The following is a 27,699-nucleotide window of genomic DNA, read 5'->3' on the forward strand; positions in this document are numbered from 1 at the left end:
TGTGTAAGCGGAACTGCCGGTCTGAGCCGTGTTTCCGGGGGTCGGTGTTTTCGGGTGCACGCTGTACGGAAGTGGTGCAGTGCAGTGTACGGAAGGCGGAGTGGCATGGCTTTGGCAGGGTGCAGGTTGCTGGTGCGGAGTGTGCTGGGTGCACGGGGTGTCGGGGCTGCAGCAGCAGGTAAAGAGAAGGAGGAGGGGTGGGTACAGGACTTGTAGCTGGGTGACATTCACACAGTACATGGGGGTCATTCTCCTATATCCAGGGGTTGTATTAGAGGGTCACCTTCCATGGTCACAGAATGCAGGTTCTTATTTCCCTCAATGAAGTGTGAATACTGATAGGCCACCTAATAAAGAGAACCTGTCACCAGCCAATACATTATTAGTGTATTCCTTTATAATGTGACTTTTTCAGGAAGAGTCATTTCCCAGCACAGTCCACTTCCTCCTTGCACTTCATAGCCCCACCTCTTCTGGGAGTGTCTAAATATTGCCTGTGCTGGCCCAGCTCCCCTCCCTACATAACATTGTATGTAGCTGTATGGCAGGGATATGCAATTACCGGACCTTCAGCTGTTGCAAAACTACAAGTCCCATCATGCCTCTGGGTGTCATGCTTGTGGCTGTCAGAGTCTTGCTATGCCTCATGGGACTTGTAGTTCTGCAACAGCTGGAGGTCCGCTAATTACATATCCCCGGTGTAGGGGGAGGGATTGAGGTTGACATTATAGCAGGGTTTGACAAATTTGCTTGGAATCTAGGAGCCAGCTGAAAAAGTTAGGAGCCAGAAAACGCGCCCCGTCCAGACGAGCTTGCGCGCAGAAGTGAACACATACGTGAGCAGCGCCCGCATATGTAAACGGTGTTCAAACCACATGTGAGGTATCGCCGCGATTGTTAGAGCGAGAGCAATAATTCTAGCCCTAGTCCTCCTCTGTAACTCAAAACATGCAACCTGTAGATTTTCTTAAACGTCGCCTATGAAGATTTTAAAGGGTAAAAGTTTGTCGGCATTCCACGAGCGGACGCAATTTTGAAGCGTGACATGTTGGGTATGAATTTACTCGGCGTAACATTATCTTTCATAATATTAAAAAAATTGGGATAACTTTACTGTTGTCTTATTTTTTAATTAAAAAAAGTGTAATTTTTTCCCAAAAAAGTGCGCTTGTAAGACCGCTGCACAAATACAGCGTGACAGAAAGTATTGCAATGATCGCCATTTTATTCTCTAGGGTGTTAGGATAAAAAATATATATAATGTTTGGGGGTTCTAATTAGAGGGAAGAAGATGGCAGTGAAAATAGTGAAAAATGACATTAGAATTGCTGTTTAACTTGTAATGCTTAACTTGTTATACCAACGGCTCACCACCAGATGGCGCCAGCTCACACAAGGAAGAGCTGGGGACTTCACAAAAAAAGCCAAGTTGCCAGGACGCTATTTCTAGTCGCCCTGGCGACCAGGATTTGTCGAGCCCTGCATTATAGTGTCACTTAGACCCCTTTCACACTGAGGAGTTTTTCAGGCGGTACAGCGCTAACAATAGCGCTGCTATACCGCCTGAAAAAACCCTGCCCAGCAACCTCAATGTGAAAGCAGGAGGGCTTTCACACTGAGGCGATGCGCTGGCGGGAGAGAAAAAAATGTATACTGCTCCTTCCCATTTAAAACAATAGGAAACCATGGCAATACCGGTATTAACTCTTTATCGGCCGCTAGCGGGGGTTAATACCGCACCGATAGCGTCCGAATCCCGTGGCAAATCCGACGGTATAGCTGCGCTATACTGCCACCGCAGTTCCCGCCCCAGTGTGAAAGGGGCCTTAGGTGACAGATCTGAGTGAGGTGGGGCCGCTGACATCACATCCAAGCAGCAGTCTCCAGGCACTTGGTGATCTACACAAGGGAGGAATTTACTCTTGGAACTCAGAGACTCCATTCACACCGATGTGTTGTTTTCCTTATGTGCGTCAGCATAGGGCAGCCTTTCACTTGAATGGGCTCCACTACATGCCCCAAAGTGGCTCCGTCACCTTTTATTGGGCGGTGAGTTTTCTGTGTTGTTTATACCGCGTGTCTTAGCGCAACCAAACGCACGCCAATTATCCTACTTTGGGGTGTCAGTAAGAAGTAATGGCATCACAATCCTGATATGTCTTTCGGCATTTTCCAGAAATGCACACTTTTGCAGAATATCAGTCTGTCCCTGATGTTTTTCCTGGAGAGAAGTGGCTTCTTTGCTGCCCTTCTTCACACCAGGCTATCCTCCAAAAGTCTTCTCCTCACTGTGTCTGCAGATGTACTCACACCTGCCTGCTGCCATTCCTGAGCAAGCTCTGCGCTGGTGGTGCCCCGATCCTTCAGCTGAATCAACTGTACGAGGCGCTCCTGGTGCTTGCTGGACTTTCTTGGGCACCCTGAAGCCTTCTTCACAAATGCAGTGGAAACGTTGTTATTTATGGGATTAAGTTCATTTTCATTGCAACGAGGGACATTGCAATTAATTTATTGGCCAAATGACAAATACAGCCAATACCAAAAGGGGGGGGGGGCATGGTCCACCCCAGGTGCCGTCCATTGCGGGAGTGTCCCTCCCTCCCTCCTTGTGTTAGCAGGGGCACTAGTGTGGGCACACCCGCCCAGGGGCAGGCTGACCTGCCGCTTGCTTCATCATAGGAACCCAGCCCCTACTGAAGCCCACTCAGTCTACCATGCAGCGTCTGTGTCTGGCCGCGGCTCCTCCCCCGTGGTTGCCTAGCAACAGGATGCTGTAGACAGCAAAGTGGTGGGTGAAGGTACTATGGCGTCCAAGGAGGAGGGGAAAAAGAGCGTGGGTGGGAAGAATGAAAGGGGGCCGAGGAGAGGACCAGAGGGGAGCCCGTCACAGAGCAGAACAAGGAGTTCTACAAACTCCAGATCTGGGACCTCGAGGGCTGCCTGGAGAGGTGATGAGGGATGGGGCTACAGGTCTCAGCATGCCCTGACTGGAATCGCAGGAGCAGCAAGTTTAAGGTAGCACTACAACTCCCAGCATGCCATGGTAGAGTAAAAGTAAATGTTTTCATGAAAGTGCATCAAACTCCTGCATACCACCTCTTTTGATGCACTTTCATAAAACATGCATACTGATCTAATGGCAGAACGCCTTAAAATGTGCATAGAAAATGTGACGGGGAAATGAACGCACCACACTCATGTGGTTCCGGCCAAAGTCATGTTTGTGCATTTTCATGTGCTTCCTTCTGACTCTAACCATCTCCTGTACCATGTCTCCAGTCTCTGACCATCTCCTGTGCCATGTCCCCAGTCTCTGACCATCTCCTGTGCCATGTCCCCAGTCTCTGACCATCTCCTGTGCCATGTCCCCAGTCTCTGACCTTCTCCTGTGCCATGTCCCCAGTCTCTGACCATCTCCTGTGCCATGTCCCCAGTCTCTGACCATCTCCTGTGCCATGTCCCCAGTCTCTGACCATCTCCTGTGTCATGTCCCCAGTCTCTGATCATCTCCTGTGCCATGTCCCCAGTCTCTGACCATTTCCTGTGCCATGTCCCCAGTCTCTGACCATTTCCTGTGCCATGTCCCCAGTCTCTGACCATCTCCTGTGCCATGTCCCCAGTCTCTGACCATTTCCTGTGCCATGTCCCCAGTCTCTGACCATCTCCTGTGCCATGTCCCCAGTCTCTGACCATCTCCTGTGCCATGTCCCCAGTCTCTGACCATCTCCTGTGCCATGTCCCCAGTCTCTGACCATCTCCTGTGCCATGTTCCCAGTCTCTGACCATCTCCTGTGCCATGTCCCCAGTCTCTGACCATCTCCTGTGCCATGTCCCCAGTCTCTGACCATTTCCTGTGCCATGTCCCCAGTCTCTGACCTTACAAATAAGCGGATTGGAAGGCTGAGTGATCCAGAACTAAGATGGTCAGGATTAGGGGGTAACCTTTTTGTACATGGCACAAGGCAGAAAGTTTTTTACCTGTAATTTTGCTTAGCTTGAAATTTTCCACATTTTGTCATGTTACAACAAAAAACGTAAATTTATTTTATTGGGATTTTATGTGATGGACCAACACGAAGTGGCATGTAATTGTGAAGTGGAAGGAAAATGGTTTTCAAAATAAATACGCGAAATGTGTGGCATGCATCTGTATTCAGCCCCCCTGAGTCAATACTTTGTGGAACCAACTTTCTCTGCAATTACAGCGGCAAGTCTTTTTGGGGATGTCTCTACCAGCTTTGCACATTTAGCGAGATCATTGTTTTTGCCCATTCTTCTTTGCAAAATAGCTCAAGCTCTGTCAGCAATTTTCAAGTCTTGCCACAGATTCTCAATTGGATTTAGGTCTGGACTTTGCCTGGGCCATTCTAACACATGAATATGCTTTGATCTAAACCATTCCATTGTAGCTCTGGCTGTATGTTTAGGGTCGTTGTCCTGCTGGAAGGTGAACCTCCGCCCCAGTCTCAAGTCTTTTGCAGATGCTAACAGGTTTTCTTCTAAAATTGCCCAGCATTTGACTCCATCTATCTGCCTATAAAATCTGACCAGCTTCCCTGTCCCTGCTGAAGAAAAGCATCCCCACAACATGATGCTGCCACCACCATGTTTCACGGTGGAGATGATGTGTTCCGGGTCCTGTGCAGTGTTCGTTTTCCACCACTCTTAGTGTTTTGCTTTCTGGCCAAAAAGTAAAATTTTGGTCTCATCTGACCAGAGCACCTTCTTCCACATATTTGCTGTGTCCCCCACATGGCTTCTCGCAAACTGCATACGAAACATCTTATGGCTTTCTTTCAACAATGGCTTTTTTCTTGCCACTCTTCCATTAAGGCAAGATTTGTGGAGTGTACGACTAATAGTTGTCCTGTGGACAGATTCTCCCACCTGAGCTGTGGATCTCTGCAGCTCTTCCAGAGTTACCATGGGCCTCTTGGCTGCTTCTCTGATTAATGTTCTCCTTGCCTGGCCTGTCAGTTTAGGTGGATGACCATGTCTTGGTAGGTTTGCAGTTGTGCCATACTCTTTCCATTTTCCGATGATGGATTAAACAGTGCTCTGTGAGATGTTTGAAGTTTGGGATATTTTTTTATAACTTAGCCCTGCTTTAAACTTCTCCACAACTTTATCCCTGACCTGTCTGGTGTGTTCCTTGGCCTTCAAGATGCTGTTTGTTCACTAAGGTTCTCTAACAAACCTCGGAAGGCTTCACAGAACAACTGTTTTTATACTAAGATTAAATCAGGGGTTGACAAATTTGCTTGGAATCTAGGAGCCAGCTAAAAAAGTTAGGAGCCAGGAACGCGCCCCGTCCAGACGAGCTTGCGCGCAGAAGCGAACACATACGTGAGCGAGGGCAATAATTCTGAGTAATTCTGAGTAAACATGCAACCTGTAGGTTTTTTTAAACGTCGCCTATGAAGATTTTAAAGGGAAAAAGTTTGTCGGCATTCCACAAGCGGACGTAATTTTGAAGCGTGACATGTTGGGTATGAATTTACTCAGCGTAACATTATCTTTCATAATATAAAAAAAAATGGGGATAACTTTACTGTCGTCTTATTTTTTAATTAAAAAAAGTGTAATTTTTTCCCAAAAGTGCGCTTGTAAGACCGCTGCGCAAATATCGCATGACAGAAAGTATTGCAACGATCGCCATTTTATTCTCTAGGGCGTTAGGATAAAAAATATATATAATGTTTGGGGGTTCTAATTAGAGGGAAGAAGATGGCAGTGAAAAATTACATTAGAATTGCTGTTTAACTTGTAATGCTTAACTTGTAATACCAACGGCCACCACCAGATGGCACCAGCTCACAAAAAAAAATATTTTTTTTTTGCCCCCCTTCCAAGCCAAGTCGCCGGGACCCTATTTCTAGTCGCCATGGCGACCTGGCGCCCGGGATTTGTCGAGCCCTGGATTAAATTATGCACAGGTGGACTATGTAACTGTTAATTAGGTGGTTTCTGGAGGCAAATTAAATCAAAAATACATGTCGCAGCAGAACGGGCAGAAGAGCTGACACATTTCACACTAAAAAACAGTGTTTAGGCATAGCTGCTGTGAAATATATTTTTGATTGAATTTTTTGAATAAAAGGCAAAAACTTTTTTTGAGTGCGGCTGTCCGGAACTTCTTCCTGTTTTATTGCTACATGCATTGCAAGCACCTGGGCTTCTAAACTGGAGGAGAGGTTTCCACCTTTGTTTGACCTACCTAGAGTGGTGGTATCCCCTTCCACTAGATTTTAGTTAAAGGGGTTGTAAAGGAAAAACAATTTTTTCATAAAAGCATCCTTTACCTGCAGACATTCCTCTTTTCACTTCCTCATTGTTCGTTTTTGCTCAGAAGTCGCTCTATTTCTTCTCTGTTCTGTTCACTTCCTGCTTGTCTGATTGTTACTCACCACCGTGATGGGAGGCTTTACTGCGGTGGTCAGTAACGTGCTCACCCCCTCCTGGGAACTACATCTGTGCGGCAGGACGCTCTCTACGTGTTAGAGACTTCAAGGAGGTGTGAATTACTGGGCGTGCCGCAATGCATACTGGGAAATGTAGTTCTTACATGAACGAGCACCGCAAACCAGGAAGAGAACAGAAACTAGAACGCCGGAGGTGATATAGATGAAGGAATTTAATAGGTATTTACTAGTTTTTTAACAGAATCATTACACTATTCTGTCTGTCTACCTTGCCGACATTAATTTTAGGCAAAACATTTTTTTTTTCCTTTAGTGACCCTTTAACCACTTGCCGTCGCCGCACCGTCATTATACGTCCACAAGGTGGCTCTCCTAGGCGAGACCACGTAAATGGACGTCCTACCTTTTAGCCGCCACTAGGGGCGCGCGCGCGCCCCCCGCTCGCCCCCGACTCCCGTGCGTGTGCCCGGCGGGCGCGATCGCCGCCGGGCACACGCGATCGCTCGGTACAGAGCGGGGAACGGGAGCTGTGTGTGTAAACACACAGCTCTCGTTCCTGTCAGCAGGGGAAATGCTGATTTTCTGTTCATACAATGTATGAACAGAAAATCAGTGTTTCCCCTAGTGAGGCCACCCCCCCCCCCCCCCACAGTAAGAACACACCCAGGCATACTTAACCCCTTCCCCGCCCCCTAGTGTTAACCCCTTCACTGCCAGTGGCATTTTTATAGTAATCTAATGCATTTTTATAGCACTGATCGCTATAAAAATGCCAATGGTCCCAAAAATGTGTCAAAAATGTCCGAAGTGTCCGCCATAATGTCGCAATACCGAAAAAAAAATCGCTGATCGCCGCCATTACTAGTAAAAAAAATATTAATAAAAATGCCATAAAAATACCCCCTATTTTGTAAACGCTATAACTTTTGCGCAAACCAATCAATAAACGCTTATTGCGATTTTTTTTACGAAAAATATGTAGAAGAATACGTATCGGCCTAAACTGAGGAAAAAAAAATTTTTTTTATATATTTTTGGGGGATATTTATTACAGCAAAAAGTAAAAAATATTCATTTTTTTCAAAATTGTCGTTCTATTTTTGTTTATAGCGCAAAAAATAAAAAACGCAGAGGTGATCAAATACCACCAAAAGAAAGCTCTATTTGTGGGAAAAAAAGGACGCCAATTTTGTTTGGGAGCCACGTCGCACGACCGCGCAATTGTCTGTTAAAGCGACGCAGTCCCGAATCGCAAAAAGTACTCTGGTCTTTGGGCAGCAATATGGTCCGGGGGGTAAGTGGTTAAGGGTATCAGAGTAAAGGGGGCTGAATACAAATGCACACCACACTTTATCATTTTCCTTCCATTTCACATTTATGTGCCACGTTGTGTTGGTCTATCACATAACATTTTAATGCAACAAAAAACTTAAATGTGTTAACATGACAACATTTGGTAAATTTCAAGGGGTGTAAATACTTTTTCAAGGCACTGTAAATATCCTCTTTAGAAGGCAATCCTGTATTTTGCAGACATGGTATTTTAACCTCACATTGCTGAAGGTAATTGTTATGGCCAATAAAGATTGTTTTGCTTCAGTGAATTTTAAGTTTAGACGCCACATTGTTTCAGGAATGGTGATGTAATAAGAACAGTACTGCATATCTTATGGGTAGCATATGGTTCCATTTGCTTGAATGAATAATGAATTGGATTTTAATCGTTATATAAGCCAACTTCACATTATCACTTTCTTGCTTATTACAGATGTCTCCTTTTTCATTTCAGTCACGTTGCTCCGGCCATCTCTTAGATATCTGTGCTCACGAAGCTCTTCTCTGCGGCCTAGGTAAATGTCACATCTTATTCCCGCAGGATTAAATGATTACATTTCATATAAGCATTGTTTGCTGCTGGGAAATGTTGTAATAGGCTATCAGAGTTTATGGGTAGTGAAACTTCCCTCTCCTGAATGCAATGCAAGAATCGTGTTCCGGAGAGGAACATTTTGGCAAAAACGTGGCACATTTGCGGTACCACTTTTTTGCCCTCTTTAGATTTTTTTTTTTTTTGCTACCAGGAGAGTTGCGTTTAGGGGTGTCCAGTGTACATATAGCCTTTCAGGGGCAGAGGTAGCAATAAAAACCTGACCAGTGCAGAAGACCTACCACAAAAAGTGGAAAGGGCCTGTGGTGGATCCAGGAAATGTATTATGGTACCCGTTGAAGAGTTCCCATTTTTCCAAGACCTGGCGTCCAAAAGGGTTGAGTCTACTTAAAGCTCAAATGCGATGTTGAGCTTGGCCATGTAACCGCTGGTGGTTTATGTGGCCGTTTGCTAAGCACATGGCGCACAACCCTAGAGCGATCCTTTTGGATCCTGCAGTGATCCAAAAACTGGAGCTGCTCCCAATACCCTTGTCCTACTGTGTAGACAGTTTAGGGGGCTCCCTGCACCAAAATTCTTGCCTGGCTCTCAATTCGGTACGGATGTGCAGACTTCTGTGTCTGTGGAGAGAATTTGTGAGATTCCGTTTGACAAAGAATGACTTTTGGTGGCCACTTCCGGATTTTGGAAAAGTTTATTTTGTTCCTAGTACACCTTCTCTTCATAAGCCAAGTCTTCCAATCTGTTGCCAGTTCTAGTTGTTGCAAGTCTGGCACCATTCCTTCTCAAACAGAGGGGCACTGCCACTTGTACAAGTGGGAGAATGTCTGCTGGCCTTTGCAACCACCTAGACTTAAGGCATTTCAAATCTATGGGCCCAGGACATGGCCTAATCTGTGACTGTATCGCTGCAACAAAGGGAATTTTTGGCATCAATGGGCATAAAAGGTGCATATTTGCACATCTTCATTTTCCCCCCGCATCACTGGTTCCTGCAGTTTTTGGTGGGGAAGCAGTACTTCCAGTTTGTGGCTTTTTCCTTTTTGCCTCTCCATGGCCACCCTGGGTCTTGACCAAGGTGCTTGCCCCTGATCGTTGCGCTGCTGTGCTCTTGGGGTTTGCACATTATTGGTTATCTGCACTATTGTGTCTTGAAGGATCACATCTTCTCCCCAGCAGAGGATTTGAAATCTTCAGACCATCAGTACATTCTCAACCCACAGAAGTCTGCCTTGAATCCAACCCATTGTTTGGAGTACCTGGGCCCTAAACTTGGACATGTTCCAAGCCGAGGGTTCCTTCCCTGGGAACAAGCATTGACCCTCTAAGCCCATGTTTGGACCTTAGGCTCCCTGCGATCTGATTTTGCATGAAGATTCTGGGCCTTCATGGTGGTTCATTTAAGGCAGTGTGATGTTTGACCAGTTTCACTCGAGGCCTCTACAGCGGACTATGTGGGATAAGCTCCCTCAGTGTCTTGACCAGTCCATGTGACCCTGTCCAAAGCCCAGGATAGCTATAACCTGGTGTCTGATTAGCCCTGCTCTGGAATCAGGAACATTATTTTTCCCATTGACCTGGACAAATCTAATGACGGCAGTGAGGCTGTTGGGCTTGGTGGCAGGGATGGAGGGTGTCCTTGAGATGGAAACGATCCACAGGACATGTGGTTTATAGTAATTAGTGGGGGGGGGGGGGTAAGATAGTGCAGTCTAGCCAGATATCATCCTGATAGTATCATAGTGTAAGAGCAAAATGTAGTGGGACTTTAATGATACCTTTTAACTACCATCAAATAAGTATAAAAAAATGTCAAATTTTATTGACAAGACATTTTTAAGACATCATAAAAGCTTGTGATACAATAATTCATTACACTTTCAATGTATGTCCTTTGAAAAAGACGGTTTACGAGTCTCGTGCTAAATCGCTTCCTCAGGACCCATAAAGATCAATACAATCAATCGTTTTTCCACTATGCCACATTGAATATCTGTGACATGGTTTTTGATGCTTTGCCAACATTTTTGGCTGGTCTGGTTTGTTTCTCCGATGGGCCGGGGGACATACTGTCCCAACAGCAAGTTACTTTCACTTACTTCATCTGAGTACTTCCCAAATTTATTTGGGGTTGTTAAAAGAAAAAAGTGGGGTTGGGACTTTATATGAGGCATGTGGTATGCACCACCACAGGCCTCCATCCCTGTAAGGGTTTAAAAAAAATGGAGGGTTGGGACTTTAAATGAGATGCGATTAGCAATATGCGATTAAGTATATATATGGAAAATATAAAAATTATTTCCATAGTGACCAGGCTCAAAAATACCAAACCAAAGAAGCACTAAACCAAATTAATCTGTCTAACTGTATGTAATTAAGGCTAGGTTCACACTACTGCGAATTTAAAATCGCAGTAAAATCGCGATTTCGCAGCTGCGATTTTGCCGCGATTTTGGCCACGATTTAAGAGACATCTGTGCAGTGTTCAATGTGAATCGCGGCCCGAAATCGCAAAAAGTAGTACAGGAACTACTTTTTGAAATCGGTGCAGCGGCGTCGCACTGATTAGGACAGTGCCATTGCCGACAATAGCCGGCAAATGCCGCCGATTTGAGATGCGATTTGACATGTGAAATCGCATCTCAAATTGTACCAAATCGTACCCAGTGTGAACCTGGGCTAAAACAGAGGTTTAGTTGCAGTTATTTGCAAATGTCTGGGAAGCTGCAGGCCACGTCACGGCACTCTGTGTAACTGCAGTCCTAACTATGATTTTTAAGGCCTCCAAAGGAGGAACCCAGGTGTGCTAATTAATAGACAGGGAGCAGAAGGCAACCTAGAACCGCCCCTATCTATGGTTGGTCTGGCAAATGAGAGCACTGAAAAGACAAAAAACAGGGGTGAAACCAATACATGCCTACCAAACTAAAATACCACCAAAGTGGGTGCGGACCACATCAAACTGGGTCAGCTAGTCAAAAAATGACAATGCATAAATTAACTTGTTGGTGGCAGATCTGTGGAGGCATTATGTAACACTCCTGCAACTAAACCTCTGTTTTAATTACATACAGTTAGACAGATTAATTTGGTTTAGTGCTTCTTTGGTTTGGTATTTTTGAGCCTGGTCACTATGGAAATAATTTTTATATTTTCCATATATATACTTAATCGCATATTGCTAATCGCATTTCATTTAAAGTCCCAACCCTCCATTTTTTGAAATATATTTGGGGTAAGAGCTTTGGTTTGGTTGCTTACTGTGCACTTATACCCCCTTCCTGACCAAGTCATTTTTCAGCTTTCAGCGCTCTCACACTTTGAATGACAATTGCGCGGTCATGCAACACTATACCCAAATACATTTTTTATGATTTTTTTCACACAAACGGAGCCTACTTTTGGTGGTATTTAATAACCGCTGAGTTTTTTTTTTTTTTTTTTGATAAACAAACAAAAAAAAAACCCCAGAGAAAACAGGCTTTGTTCAACTTAAAGAAATGCATCAAACCCTTTTTTTTCTTACATTGAAGGTCATTAAAAGCCCTTTCAAAAGAAACAGACTGCTAAACGCAATGCACCTCAATGAATGAAATTGCATGTATTGTAGTATATTTCATTATAGAGTGAATGGGCCTCCATGTACCATTTTGCTATCTCATGTGATTGTTTCTGATTTTGAAATAATTCAATGTAATATTACCTTTCAGCTATGTACCTAAAACTTCCTTATCCGAACCACCTTGGCCAAAGATTCAACTACCAGATCTCATTGAAGAGACAGAACAACAAAGAGGTTAGACCACAATGTTTTCATATTCTGATAAAACTGTCATTTTTATTATGTTATTTTAGTGTGCGTGATAACAAAATAGTGATTTCCATGGTAAACTGGGGAGAGAAGACCCCTTCACCCCTTCCTCTTTTCAAGGAATCCCCAGTCCTCCTTTCAGAACACAATAGCACAGCGGGGAGATTGCTGTACTAACATCACTTGTGGTGTTTGATTTTTTCATTCAGCCCGCTGGCTTGAGTGACAAGAAACCTCCACGTGTGTACCAGGCATCTGGATGGACTCTTTTTGCTTGAGTTCCTAGATCTGCGCACCTACTGTATTGTGACCATTATGAGTGATCTATGACCCCTCCCGTGTTTTATTTATTTTATGTTATTAACAATGCAATAGAAGTTGATGAGACATCCCCAGGTAGACAGTAATAGAATCAGGAATTTTGGCAGGGAGATCTTGCTGTTGAAATACCCAGGACATAAAAATCCAAAGACTGATCCAATCCACCAGACCTAATCTATAGCTTACAGTGCCTTGCGAAAGTATTCGGCCCCCTTGAACTTTGCGACCTTTTGCCACATTTCAGGCTTCAAACATAAATATATAAAACTGTAATTTTTTTTGAAGAATCAACAACAAGTGGGACACAATCATGAAGTGGAACAACATTTTTTGGATATTTCAAACTTTTAACAAATAAAAAACTGAAAAATTGGGCAAGCAAAATTATTCAGCCCCCTTAAAGCGGTGATTCACCCTCCATAACAACATTTTAGCATAAAATGAGGCATAGTAGCGTGAGCTACAGTATGCCTGTCTTTATTTTTTTAGCCCCGTACTCACTGTGCAATCGTAGAGACAAGATTCCGACTCCCCACGGGGAATGGGCATTCCTATGGAGGGGGAAGGTGATTGACGGCCAGCTCTGGCACGTCACGCTCCCCGAAGACAGCCGGAACAGGTCTCGGCTCTTCACGGCGCTATACGGCGCCTGCGCACAGACTATGCGCAGGCGCCGTGAAGCGCCAAGTCCTATTTCGGCTATTTCCGGAGAAGCGTGACGTGCCAGAGTCGGCCGTCAATCACCTTCCCTCTCCATAGGAACGCCCATTCCCCGCGGGGAGTCGGAATCTTGTCTCTACGATGCACAGTGAGTACGGGGCTAAAAAAATAAAGACAGGCATACTGTAGCTCGCGCTACTATGCCTCATTTTATGCTAGAGGAAAAAAAAAAAAAATTTTTATTAATAGGGTGAACCCCCGCTTTAAGTTAATACTTTGTAGCGCCACCTTTTTCTGCGATTACAGCTGTAAGTCGCTTGGGGTATGTCTCTATCAGTTTTGCACATCAAGAGACTGAAATTTTGCCCATTCCTCCTTGCAAAACCGCTCGAGCTCAGTGAGGTTGGATGGCGAGCGTTTGTGAACAGCAGTTTTCAGTTCTTTCCACAGATTCTCGATTGGATTCGGGTCTGGACTTTGACTTGGCCATTCTAACACCTGGATATGTTTATTTGTGAACCATTCCATTGTAGATTTTGCTTTATGTTTTGGATCATTGTCTTGTTGGAAGACAAATCTCCGTCCCAGTCTCCGGTCTTTTGCAGACTCCATCAGGTTTTCTTCCAGAATGGTCCTGTATTTGGCTCCATCCATCTTCCCATCAATTTTAACCATCTTCCCTGTCCCTGCTGAAGAAAAGCAGGCCCAAACCATGATGCTGCCACCACCATGTTTGACAGTGGGGATGGTGTGTTCAGGGTGATGAGCTGTGTTGCTTTTACGCCAAACATAACGTTTTGCATTGTTGCCAAAAAGTTCGATTTTGGTTTCATCTGACCAGAGCACCTTCTTCCACATGTTTGGTGTGTCTCCCAGGTGGCTTGTGTCAAACTTTAAACGACCCTTTTATGGATATCTTTAAGAAATGGCTTTCTTCTTGCCACTCTTCCATAAAGGCCAGATTTGTGCAGTATACGACTGATTGTTGTCCTATGGACAGAGTCTCCCACCTCAGCTGTAGATCTCTGCAGTTCATCCAGAGTGATCATGGGCCTCTTGGCTGCATCTCTGATCAGTCTTCTCCTTGTATGAGCTGAAAGTTTAGAGGGACGGCCAGGTCTTCGTAGATTTGCAGTGGTCTGATACTCCCATTTCAATATTATCGCTTGCACAGTGCTCCTTGGGATGTTTAAAGCTTGGGAAATCTTTTTGTATCCAAATCCGGCTTTAAACTTCTCCACAACAGTATCTCGGACCTGCCTGGTGTGTTCCTTGTTCTTCATGATGCTCTCTGCGCTTTAACCACTTACCCCCCGGACCATATTGCTGCCCAAAGACCAGAGTACTTTTTGCGATTCGGGACTGCCTCGCTTTAACAGACAATTGCGCGGTCGTGCGACGTGGCTCCCAAACAAAATTGGCGTCCTTTTTTTCCCACAAATAGAGCTTTCTTTTGGTGGTATTTGATCACCTCTGCGGTTTTTAGTTTTTGCGCTATAAACAAAAATAGAGCAACAATTTTGAAAAAAATGAATATTTTTTACATTTTGCTATAATAAATATCCCCCAAAAATATATAAAAAAACATATTTTTTCCTCAGTTTAGGCCGATACGTTTTCTTCTACATATTTTTCGTTAAAAAAAATCGCAATAAGCGTTTATTGATTGGTTTGCGCAAAAGTTATAGCGTTTACAAAATAGGGGGTATTTTTATGTCATTTTTATTATATTTTTTTTACTAGTAATGGCGGCGATCAGCGATTTTTTTTTTTTTTTCGGTACTGCGACATTATGGCGGACACTTCGGACACTTTTGACACATTTTTGGGACCATTGTAATTTTTATAGCGATCAGTGCTATAAAAATGCATTGGATTACTATAAAAATGCCACTGGCAGTGAAGGGGTTAACACTAGGGGGCGGGGAAGGGGTTAAGTATGCCTGGGTGTGTTCTTACTGTGGGGGGGGGGGTGGCCTCACTAGGGGAAACGCTGATCCTCGGTTCATACATTGTATGAACCGAAGATCAGCATTTCCCCTGCTGACAGGACCGGGAGCTGTGTGTTTACACACACAGCTCCCGGTCCCCGCTCTGTACCGAGCGATCGCGTGTGCCCGGCGGCGATCGCGCCCGCCGGGCACACGCACGGGAGTCGGGGGCGAGCGGGGGGCGCACGCCCCCTAGTGGCGGCTGGAAGAGAGGACGTCATATTACGTGCTCTCGCCCAGCAGAGCCACCTTGTGGACGTATAACTGCGGTGCGCGGTCGGCAAGTGGTTAAACGGACCTCTGAGACTATCACAGTGCACGTGCATTTATAGGGAGACTTGATTACACACAGGTGGATTCTATTTATCATCATTAGTCATTTAGGTCAACATTGGATCATTCAGAGATCCTCACTGAACTTCTGGAGAGAGTTTGCTGCACTGAAAGTAAAGGGGCTGAATAATTTTGCACGCCCAATTTTTCCGTTTTTTATTTGTTAAAAAAGTTTGAAATATCCAATAAATTTCGTTCCACTTCATGATTGTGTCCCACTTGTTGTTAATTCTTCCAAAAAAATTACAGTTTTATATTTTTATGTTTGAAGCCTGAAATGTGGAAAAAGGTCGCAAAGTTCAAGGGGGCCGAATACTTTCGCAAGGCACTGTATATTTTACTTTTGGGCCAATTTGACCTTTTATAGTTTGTTTTTATGAAAAAAGGGCACTTAAAATTCCTGTTTCTATACAAAGTTAGCCTGCAAAAAATATACCTGTAAAAGAAGAAATACTTACCTTTCCCTTTGTCTGCACCACCAAACGCTTCCAGGAGTGTCAATCTCGTTTGGTCCCCCACAGATCCCACTGGTTCCTCCTGCTGACCTTCAAGTGACTACAGGAGAGATTAGTGACATGGAGGGCAGCAGAAAGACAGGAGGAACCAGTGAGTGAGCAACCTTCAGGGTTCCTTTATTCAGGGCTGGTACAAGGAGTTTTGACACCCTAGGCGAAACCTAATTTTGCCGCCCCTCTGGCTCAACCCCTGACTCCACCCCCTTGTCCCTGCCCATGTAAACCCCACCTTTTTAATGAAGCGTCCAAATGCAGCCTCACCAGCGCCCATCAAGTGCAGCCTCACCAGCGCCCATCAAGTGCAGCCTCACCAGCGCCCATCAAGTGCAGCCTCACCAGCGCCCATCAAGTGCAGCCTCACCAGCGCCCATCAAGTGCAGCCTCACCAGCGCCCATCAAGTGCAGCCTCACCAGCGCCCATCAATGAATGTTTGCTTGCTTCCATTCATTCAGGAGTCGGGACACAAACACAGTCCTCCGCTGCGTCTCTGACACTATGTGCGAACAGAGTGGCCGCTGCCTGCTGATGCTGAGACTTAGTTGGTTGCTGCAGAGAGAAGAGAGTAGAAACACCACTGGCCAGGCGCCCTAGGCAGCAGGGCGCCCTAGGCGGATGCCTAGTGGTAGCACCGGCCCTGCCTTTATTGTGCTTGCTACATTACCATTGCTCAGTGCACTGCTATAGTGTGCTTATCTTACAGAAACTTTGTAAACATATTTATTTGTGAGAATTCCCCTTGCTTGCTTCAGTGTTTATTCACTGACAAATATCTACTGAAGAAAACAGATGTTATCGTAACAATCCTGACAGCGTGTTTTTTTTTTTTTTTTAATTCATGCATTTGTAATGCCATGTCCACCAACATTTATTTAGGATGTAATTAAATATGTTCTGTCTTTATTTTGTTTTATTCAGTTCTTCTTTTTCTTTCTTCTTTTTGTAGAGTTAGTTAAAAATGTAAACAACCTCATCGCCGCAGGACAGTTTGGGCGTCTTTTTGCCGTCATCCATTTTGCAAGTAAACAGTGGAAAGTAACTGATGAGGACCTTGTTTTAATTCATGTCCCAGTTGAAGCACGGTGTGGAGAAAGAATCCGCTTAGAAAAGGTATTTTACTTCCACTCCATTTTTTTTAAAGAGAATCCATCACCAAATTTATTGTTGATGAAGTGAAACCAGGTGCAGGGTTATGTCTGAACATTGTTTTATTTGGAACAAGTTCTGAGGACAGTTATGCTAAGTATCAATCTACATCCAACTTGAACCCATGCATTTTGGTCATGTGTTAGGAGACTGGGTAGTAGGAGGGCTAACGTGTTTATTAAAGTAGTTCTAACTGCGGGAAACCCTGTGATTTCTGTACAGGTTCCCGAATCGCACCGGGATCGCACACTGGTTCACACTGACATCTGCAAACTGCTGGGGGTGTCAATGTAACGTTAATGACACCCCAAATCAGTTCACAGATCTGAAAGATCTAAACGCCTATGTAGGACCCCTAGAGGTATGAACATTTTGGCAACTGGATTTGGGCTTTAAGGCTGGGTTCACAAATATGCCATGCGGATTGATCTTGTGCGGATTCCCTGCATCGCATGTGGGTGTAAATAGAAAGTTAATGACACCCCAAGATCGGTTCGCAGATTGCAGTGCCAACTGTTAAATGGTACACTAATTTGATCACATGGGTGTGGACACCCAATGCGAATCCGATCCCTGTGCGGACCAAAAAAAAGCATCCTGCACCATTTTGGTGCAAATGCAATTTCAGCCATACAGTTTGTATTGCTGAATTCCCATTGCACGTGATGTGCACAGCAATGCGGTGTGAATTACATGCAATGTCTGTGATCGCACCAGTGTGAACCCAGTCTAAAGGTGAACTGTTTACCTTAAAGCAAAACTAAAAACAAAAACTTTCTCTGCTGATTGGTGCGAGCAGACGGGGTTGCCTGTTTGCAATGTCCCCCAGCATGTAAACTGAGCTGCATGCGCAGCTCAGCTTACATTGACCATCTTGATCCCTGTGTGCATGCGCAGGAGTGATTTTGGCCTGCGCCAGCCAATGAAGATAGATGAAAACCCGCTCACAGGAAAAGATGTCGGCGCCAGTGAGGGACAGGACCGTTGGAAGAAAGGTGAGTATAAACTGCCTTTAGTTTTGCTTTAATGCATTATCTGCATTACGGTAAAAAACACCCCATTAACTGTTCCCCCTCCTCCATCCCTAAACCCTTACCTGAGTACGCTAACAATCCAGCTCTGTTCCTCAGCCATTGGCTCTTGCTGCTGTCGGTCCAATTCTGTGGGGAGAGAACGAGGGGCATGGCCGAGCCATACTGTGTGTGTCTTTGGATGCACACAGCCTGGCAGGTGCCACCAAAAACACACAGTTTGCTGAGGGGGCACCCAAAGGAAACGAGGTGCAGACAAGTGTCAGTGTGGGCATCCAGAAAAGAAAGTAAGGGGTTACAATATTGTTGCACAGAGAAGGTATTTATAACCTCTTAGTAAAACAAAAAAAAATACTTTAATATCACTTAAAGACCAGGCCTTTTTCTGACATTTGTTGTTTACAGGTAAACATCTGTATTTTTTGCTAGAAAATTACTTAGACCCCCCAAACATATTTTTTATATATATATTTTTTTGCAGAGACCCTAGAGAATAAAATTGCTTTGATTGGAATATTTTATGTCACACTATATTTGCACAGCGGTCTTTCAAACGCATTTAAAAATAAATAAAATACATTTTAATGAATTAAAAAATATATATTTGCCTAATTTTTTTTCTTTAATGTAAAAGATGATGTTACGTTGAAAATTTTCATGCCAGTAGGGGTCCTACATAGTACATAGGCCTTTAGATCTTTCATTCGGGTATTTACAGTGTTTTTTTTTTTTCACGCGTCTTTACCCCTTTACAACCGCCTAATACATATATGCGCTGTCCATGAAGTGGGCTTTATTCTTGGGCACCACATATATACATTCCTCTGTTTGTGCTGGAAACATGCTCAATCGTGCACTTCCAGCACTGAAACCGAGCTGTTCATGACAGCTCTGGGTCTCATTCTAATGATCAGGAGTAGGGATGAGCTCCGGCGTGTTCGCACACTCCACGTGCAGAGCCTGCCAGGAAGTCTGCATGGCGCTGCGTTAACCACAGGCAGGGAGACGTTTCCCGGTCTCTGCAGCTGAGCATCAGGAATATGTCTCCCAGCCTGTGATTAGTGCCGTGCAGACTTCCTGCGGGTTTTGCACGTGGACTGTGCGAACACGCCGGAGCTCATCCCTAATTATGAGCCAGGAAAACCAGCTCCCGATCACGTGATAACTGTGAATAGCCAGTCACCGGGAACACAACTGTGAAGACCCGTACTAGCGTTGTTTCTTCTCTGTGAAGAGGATCATGGTCACAAATGTAAAAAAAAAAATGTTATAGTTTATTTTTAATGCAGACTAAAACTATGGCAAATACTATACCAGTGTCTTCCGCGCTACCACACAGATTGTGACTCAAAATTTAATAAATAATTGCTGCAGCTGTTGTCATGTTTTTCTACATCAAAAAATGCAATAAAAATAAATAAAATGCTGCACAATCAAACAACTTACATCAAACTAAACTGTATACGTAGCATTGAAATGTCTTTCAAATGCATAAATAATAAATCCTTTTCATCGCAAAATATAGTCCAAAATGCAGTGTAACGATGTTCTGATCGCACGCCTGAAGCTGCAGTGGACTGGCATGGGGCCCGAGCCTCAGCAGAGGGAAAGTACATAATTACTTTGTTGCCCACAATGCAGAGCTGTTTCAGATCACATTCTGACTTCAGATCATTTGAATTGGACCAACTTACGTGAGTTTGTCTTTAATGCCTGTCTTGGTAAGAGTGACAAATGACCTATTTGTTATTCATGTGTGGTGGGAGTTTAATAGAAGGTTACATTTAAACAACTTTTTTTGTTCATTTCTCTATATAGTAGAGCTGCACGATTCTGGAAAAAATTTGAATCGCGTTTTTTTGGCTTGGAATAAAGAATGCGATTCTGAAGAACTTTTTTAGTTTAAAGATTTACATCCCCTGAACATTGGTTCATCATACAAGATGGAAATAAAATAAGCCATAATACTCTTTGCTTCAATCAAATTAAAAGAAATGTAATGAAAAAAATGTAATGTGAAAAAAAAAAAATACCATTACATAAAAAAAAAAACCTCTAAAAATGTGTGTGTGTGTGAGTTACACCCAAAAATAGAATTTCCACATTTTGGTTTCCCCCCGGTGTCACATTTGGCACCTTTCAGGGAGAAAGAGGGAGCAGATACCTGTGTAATACAGGTATTTGCTCCAAATTCCAGGCATAGATCATCTCGGTGATCGAAGTGACCTACGCCACTTTCGGCACCTACTCTGTCCTCCCCCGATGTCTTCTGGGAGATGCACAGGTCCCAGAAGACAGCAGGGACCAGTGAGGACGCGCAGCGCTACTACTTGCGGCTTCACTTCCTGATAGCCTTACCAAGGATGGCAGGGGCAGCAGCCGAGAGCCTGATCGGCTTCGGCTGCCGACATCGCGGCCGCCCTGGACAGGTAGGTGTCCATGTATTAAAAGTCAGCAGCTGCAGTATTTATAGCTGCTGGCTTTTAATATTTTTGTTTTAGGCGGACCTCCGCTTTAACAGCAGCCACTACATACAGCCGTTTGGACTGTGGACTCACAAATTTCCAAGCCTGCAGCTGCACACACCTATCTAGCACCACGCTGTTTGTGTACCTGGGCACATCAGGGGGTGGGGCTGCCAGCACAGACACAGCAGTGATTGGCTGCTTTACAAGGGCACTTCTCAAACAGCACCCCTGAGGCTGCACTCCGAATCCCGTCTCTCTCAATATCTGACTCTCTGACTCGAGATTCGGCAATGATTGATTACATACAGTCACTTGGGGAGGCTCAGTAGAGGTGGTGATAGAAATCGAAGATGCCGCCGCCCGCTGGATTGATGGGGGCCAATGTGAATCTGGCAGTGCCCACTCAGTAAGTCGGTCTTGTCAGTACCAGATGATCACCCAGTTGAAGAATCCTTAATATGCTGGTTTGAGATCATCGGGGGGGGGGGGGGTCGTAGAATCGTGATCACAATCTTTTTATGATTAATCGCACAGCTCTATAAAATAATGCACTAATTCTGGATTATTTTGCCTTTCTCAGGTGCTGCTAGTTGGCAGTGATAATTTCACGCTTGTAGGAAAGCCTCTACTTGGGTAAGCTATTCTTTGTCCTCATAATATGTTTTCTCTAAACCTAACACTTACATTTGTCACGGTTTTGTTATGTGTTATTTTGCCCATAAATAACCTTTATTCAGTACACCCTTCAAATAAATGCAAATTTCTCCATGTTTTGTGTCTTTAAAAGGGCTTCAAGTACAGGAAAGCGCCTGCTGATCTGCCCTGAAATCCTAATTTCCTTTGCTGCACTGAAATCTTGACCAATTTTGTCAGCCCTATCCACTTATGTTGATTATAGAAAACCTGAGAACACTTCCCCCTAATTTATAGTAATAAGGAGGGGGAGGTGTTCTGCTGTCTTAACCACTGGAGGCCCGCGCTTTTGTCAAATGACGGCTGCAGCGCGGGCCTGAAAATCCGGGTGGACGTCAACAGACGTTCTCCCCTTTGCATGCGCAATGCGTGCCCCCTGCAGGGCACGCGCTGTGATTCACGAGTCACTGAGACTCGGTGGATCACAGATCTGTGTAAGGGGCCGGTCCCAGGCCCTTACCACGTGATCAGCTGTCAGCCAATGACAGCTGATCACGTGATGTAAACAAAGGATCTGTAATCGTTTTTATTTTTCTCCTCACGCTGACAGCGGAAGGAGGCACATCAGCCTCATCAGTGCCCATAAAAACTGCCTTGCAGTGCCACCTATCAATGCCCACCTGTGATGCCAATCAGTGCTACCTAGTAATTCTGCCTGTCAGTGTAACCGATCAGTGCCCATCACTGCCAGCTATCGATGCCACCTATTAGTGCCACTTCTTAATGCCCACCAGTGCTGCTTATCGTTCCCATCAGTGCCCCAACAGTACAGCCTCATCAGCGTACATCAATGAAGGAGAAAAATTACCCGTTTGCAAAATTTTATAAAAAAATATATATATATTTTTTTAAAATCTGTCTTTTTCATTTTTTTGAACAAAAAAGAAAAACCGCGGAGGTGATCAAATACCGCCAAAAGAAAGCTCTATTTGTGGGAAAAATTATAAAAATTTAATTTGTGTACAGTGTTGTATGACCGCGCAATTGTCATTCAAAGTGCGACTGAAAGCTGAAAATTGGTCTGGGCAGGAGGGGGACTTAAGTGCCCAGTAAGCAAGTGGTTAACATACTTCCTGACGTGGGGACTAGATAATGCAGTACAGTGAGGGCACAGGTTACTGGCATGATCAACCATTACATCTAAGGACTGGTGTGCTAAAATATGATCAACTCCATTTCATTTACCAAATGAAAAATAGTTTTCTGTCCATTGAAATTCTTACCACTCCTTGTTTTTGTGGGCAGACAAAAAAGCAGCTCCTACAGTTTATGCTACTGAATAACTCTGTATCTGTGTCCATTAGCTGCGCTTTTAACCACTTCCCGACCCCTGCATGTACATATACGTCCACAATATGGCACGTACAGGCACATGGGCGTACACGTACGTCCTTGCCTATTAGCGGGTGGGGGGTCCGATCGGGACCCCCCCGCCGCTACATGCGGAGGTCGGGTCCGCTCGGGGAGCGATCCGGGGCCACGGCGCGGCTATTTGTTTATAGCCGCTCCGTCGCGATCGCTCCCCGGAGCTGAAGAACGGGGAGAGCCGTATGTAAACACGGCTTCCCCGTCCTTCACTATGGCGGCTCATCGATCGCGTCATTCCCTTTATAGGGAAGACACGATTGATGACGTCATTCCTACAGCCACACCCCCCTACAGTTGTAAACACATACTAGGTGCACCCTAACTCCTACAGCGCCCCCTGTGGTTAACTCCCAAACTGCAACTGTCATTTTCACAATAAAGAATGCAATTTAAATGCATTTTTTGCTGTGAAAATGACAATGGTCCCAAAAATGTGTCAAAATTGTCCGAAGTGTCCGCCATAATGTCGCAGTCACGAAAAAAATTGCTGATCGCCGCCATTAGTAGTAAAAAAAAAAAAATTAATAAAAATGCAATAAAACTATCCCCTATTTTGTAAACACTATAAATTTTGCGCAAACCAATCGATAAACGCTTATTGCGATTTTTTTTTACTAAAAATAGGTAGAAGAATACGTATCGGCCTAAACTGAGGAAAAAAAATGTTTTTATATATGTTTTTGGGGGATATTTATTACAGCAAAAAGTAAAAAATATTGCATTTTTTTCAAAATTGTCGCTCTATTTTTGTTTATAGCGCAAAAACTAAAAACCGCAGATGTGATCAAATACCACCAAAAGAAAGCTCTATTTGTGGGGGGAAAAAGGACGCCAATTTTGTTTGGGAGCCACGTCGCACGACCGCGCAATTGTCTGTTAAAGCGACGCAGTCCCGAACTGTAAAAACACCTTGGGTCTTTAGGCTGCATATTGGTCCGGGGCTTAACTGGTTAAAGGAAAACAGAAGGCTAGACAAAAGGTTTGTGGTCTATATACACTATATCACCAAAAGTATTGGGACGGCTGACTTTAAACGCACATAAACTTAAATGGCATCCCAGTCTTAGTCCGTAGGGTTGAATATTGAGTTGGCCCACCCATTGCAGCCATAACAGCTTCAACTCTTCTGGGAAGTCTGTCCACAAGGTTTAGGAGTGTGTCTATGGAAATGTTTCTCCATTCTTCCAAAAGCGCATTTGTGAGGTTAGGCACTGATGTTGGACAAGGAGGCCTGGCTTGCATTCTACGCTCAAATTCATCCCGAAGGGGTTCTATCAGGTTAAGGTTAAGACTCTGTGCATGTTAGTCAAGTTCCTCCACCCCAAGCTCACTCATCTATTTCTTTATGGACCTTGCTTTGTGCACTGCTCCAAATCATTTGGTGGAGGGGGGATTACGGTGTGGGGTTGGGCTTTCCAGTGAAGGGAACTGTTAAAGCGTCGGCATACCAAGACATTTTGGACAATTTCATGCTCCCAACTTTGTGGGAACAGTTTGGGGATGGCCCCTTCCTGTTCCAACATGACTGCACACCAGTGCACAAAGCAAGGTACATAAAGACATGGATAAGCGAGTACCTGCACAGAGTCGTGAACTCAACCCGTTAGAACACCTTTGGGATTGAATTAGAGTGGAGACTGCAGTCCAGGCCCTCTCATCCACATCAGTGTCTGACCTCACAAATGCGCTTTGGAAAGAATGGTCAAACATTGCGATAGACACACTCCTAAACCTTGTGGAAAGTCTTCCCAGAAGAGTTGAAGCTGTTATAGCTGCAAAGGGTGGGCCAACTTAATATTTAACCCTACGGACTAAGACTTGGATGCCATTAAAGTTCATATGCGTGTAAAGGCAGGCGGGCAAATACTTTTGGTAATATAGGGTGGGCATCCTTGATGGGTCTGCACTGATAATCAATGCGCTAATTATCAGTGCAGATCCCCCTGTCAGTGCGAGTAGAGGAAAAGCCGATACACAGCTTTTCCTGTGTACACTGTGATCAGCTGTGATTGGACACAGCTGATCACGTGGTAAAGAGCCTACATCAGTGGCTATTTAACTAGATGGGAGATGCGGTGTGTCAGACTGACACACCACGATCACCACGCCCCGGGCTTATCCTGCTGGACGTCATATTTTCTATATGGTGGGCGGGAAATGGTTAAGGTTTTAGGTACTCTGCAAAGTAAAATGACATTCATGTGGGTGCACAGACCAAACAGAAGTATGGGAATGCGGTTTTTCCCATATTCATACTTGCCTAGGTGGATGCAGCATCAGACCGATCTCTTCACTGCCACCAAGCCACCAAACACCGCCAATGGCTCGGTTCTCTCACCTCTCCGAGCGGAGAGCTGCTCACTGTCAGTCAGCATCTTTCCTGCTCTGCTTCTCCACGCTCATTGGAGCTCTGGGGTGGGGCGCGCCGTCTCGGCAGCTCGCTGAGACTGCTATCAGTCTAGGCAGCTGGCGGATTCAGACTTCCTAAGTTGGGATGACGCGGTCCCTCGACTGATCCCGGAGACGTCAGCTGAAAGCAGACTTCAGACCGCTCTCTGCTGAAAACGGGTCACAGGAGTGCAAAACAAATTGCACTCCTGTGACCCATAGGAGAAGCCCAGCCTAAAAAGCTCAGGATTTGACTTCTCCTTTAATTTCAGGTACTTTTATAGCGCCATCAATTTATGCAGCGCTTTAAATACAAATTGTACATTCAGTCCCTGCCCCCAAGGAACTTACACTCTAAGGCCCCTAACTTACATTCATACATACACATACTAGGGCCAGTTTAGACAGGGGCCAGTTAACCTACCAGCATGTCTTTGGTGTTTTGGAGGAAACCGGAATACCCAGAGGAAACCCACATAGGCACAGGGCGATCATGCAAACTCAAGGCAGGCAGTGCTGTGGTTTGGGATTTAAACTGATCTTTTTTTGTAAAAATTGTTTAATACATTTTTTGTATCTCTTTTGAAAAGTCCTTACCTTTAAAGTCCCACCTTGGGGGTTCTCTCCTTTCTATTTAATCAGGGATGTTGGTAATACACATAGGTCTCTTTTTCTGATGTCATATTAGGATTTAAACTGATGACCCTAGTGCTGCTAGGCAGAAGTGCTAACCACTTAGCTGCTAATTGACTGTAGCTTACTTTTAAAGAATCTCTTTTAGTCACTGTGACTGTTTTTTATATAATATGATAAAGAAAATTTGTGAAAGATGTGGCGGTGATCAGTTAGATAAAATCCAGGATAGTTTCCAAAGCATCACCATGTCGGAAGTCTGTAAAACATGAAACTATTTTTACAATGTGTATTTTGACATGAACTTGTTTCTAGGAAAGATTTAGTACGAGTTGAAGCCACAGTGATTGAAAAAACAGATTCCCATCCCAAGGTCAACATGAAGTTTTGGAAGCGACACAGATACCAGAAGAAGAAAAGTAAGGGAATGCGCTGCTATAAATAAAGCTGCTACAAACATTGGTTTTTAGGACAGGAAATATTTGTGGCATGTTTGTCTGATTTTGTTTTTTAAATACCTTTAGGGCTAGTTTACAGAGATTCAAGATCAGTGAAGGCCTTTTTGACGTCAGTTGATGCTTTTGTTTTTTTTTCCCCCTCTGTGCAACTCGGTGTAAATCCAGGGAAATCAAATGATAAATGCAACACACCTGTGTATTCTAGCCCTAAATGTGGGGTACAAAAGGTTCTTGTAAGGACTATACAGAGGTGGTCTTGTACACATTTTATCTCCTCTGCCTGTTTAAAGGGACGCTAAAGGTTCCCGTTTAAGTAAAATATAACAAACATGTTATGGATAGATAAATGATAAGGGAAGTTGGAGCTGCTAGTGACCGAGATGTCACAGAAAACAGGAGATGTGTGTTTCAAAGACAAGTCTATGTCGGGTACCTGTACCTGCACCACTCTCCTCTTCTGAGCATTCATATCAGTCACTAGTGGTTCAACATTTGCAGCTCGCCCGTGAATGTTTCGCTTATGGAGTTCCCTCTGCACAGTTTTTGTGGACATGGACTTTGGAAGACTGAGATTGAGCTCTGCAGTCACTTTTGCAGCAGTTTTTTTCTTATTCCGGGTCACAATCCTGCGCAATGTCCGTTTGTCTTTCAGTCAGCTGATCATGTCGACCTCGCTGATGCTTATCAGACGACGTTCTCCCCTAATCCTGTATATGCCGTCATATCCTGTACCTCGAAACACCACAAATAAATTGGCAATGTCAGTCACAGAGGCACCAGCTAAGCGGGCACCATCAACTGGCCTTCTTTGAAGCTCAGTAAGCTCTGACATGACTCTGTATTACTAGCAGCACATGCAGTGAATGACGACAGTGAGGCTTCCCACCGGTTACCTAGGTGTCTCATCACACAGCAAAAGCAAAAGAAAGTTACATCACTTCCGCTTTCAACGCAAAACATGTCACTTTCACACCTGCAAATCATGTAGTGTTTCTCATATGTTTGTCCAACCCCTGTATATCATCCAATTGCAAAATAAATAAATAATACATTTGACATTCACATGATTAAAATGTTATATTACGGTGACCCATGCATTTACGATAGCTACAATCGTAGATCTTTAATTAGAAATACAACTAACATCATGGTGTAATTCAAATTTTTAGATAAATGTCAGTGATTATACTGTAGCTAAAAAGAGTTAATATTGTGGATATGCTGCAATAATTATCTACATTCTAACGTTGTTTTTCTTGCCTTACAGTTATTGTTACCCAACAGACCATCCTAAGGATTAATTCCATTGAAATTGCTCCTGTTTTATCTTGAGTATATATTTCTACTGTAAATATGCTGTTATTCTAAATAAAATATCCTTCTAAGCTGTTTATTATTAAAAATGGGGACTGGCTTTCTTGCATTTATTGATCCATTGCAGTGATCCTGAGGCCTGAACAATGAAAGCCTGAGCAGTGGCGAAGTGACCCGAAAGTTGTCGTCGTCGCCCCCCCCCCCTTCTTCCCCCCCACCACCGCTGGGCCATTCACAAAGCGTATCACGGAACGGTTTCCC

At 44.3% G+C, this 27,699-nt stretch overlaps 1 protein-coding gene across 2 annotated transcripts; it reads left to right on the forward strand.

The window, feature by feature from the left end:
- Nucleotides 1-12: 12 nt before the first annotated feature.
- On the forward strand, nt 13-27,530 carry MRPL21 (mitochondrial ribosomal protein L21). Of its 2 annotated transcripts, none has more exons than XM_040328368.1 (7): nt 13-178; nt 8,191-8,272; nt 12,021-12,106; nt 16,886-17,049; nt 21,165-21,217; nt 25,982-26,085; nt 27,392-27,530. In XM_040328368.1, the coding sequence occupies exons 1-7, from the start codon at nt 106-108 to the stop codon at nt 27,454-27,456; spliced, it is 627 nt and encodes a 208-aa protein (XP_040184302.1). In that variant the 5' UTR covers nt 13-105; the 3' UTR covers nt 27,457-27,530. The 2 variants fall into 2 exon arrangements, with proteins under 2 accessions (XP_040184302.1, XP_040184303.1); XM_040328369.1 differs by having other exon boundaries at nt 18-178; nt 8,212-8,272.
- The last annotated feature ends 169 nt before the right edge of the window (nt 27,531-27,699 follow it).

This window comes from Rana temporaria, chromosome 11 (genome assembly GCF_905171775.1).
Source record: "Rana temporaria chromosome 11, aRanTem1.1, whole genome shotgun sequence".
Taxonomy (NCBI): domain Eukaryota; kingdom Metazoa; phylum Chordata; class Amphibia; order Anura; family Ranidae; genus Rana; species Rana temporaria.

What these genes read in the sequence shown, in the direction of transcription:
- MRPL21 (XM_040328368.1), top strand. Translation starts at nt 106, where the DNA reads ATGGCTTTGGCAGGGTGCAGGTTGCTGGTGCGGAGTGTGCTGGGTGCA. An exon ending in TGTCGGGGCTGCAGCAGCAG is followed by an intron (nt 179 to 8,190) that starts GTAAAGAGAAGG and finishes TGCTTATTACAG; the next exon opens with ATGTCTCCTTTTTCATTTCA. An exon ending in GTAGGAAAGCCTCTACTTGG is followed by an intron (nt 21,218 to 25,981) that starts GTAAGCTATTCT and finishes ACTTGTTTCTAG; the next exon opens with GAAAGATTTAGTACGAGTTG.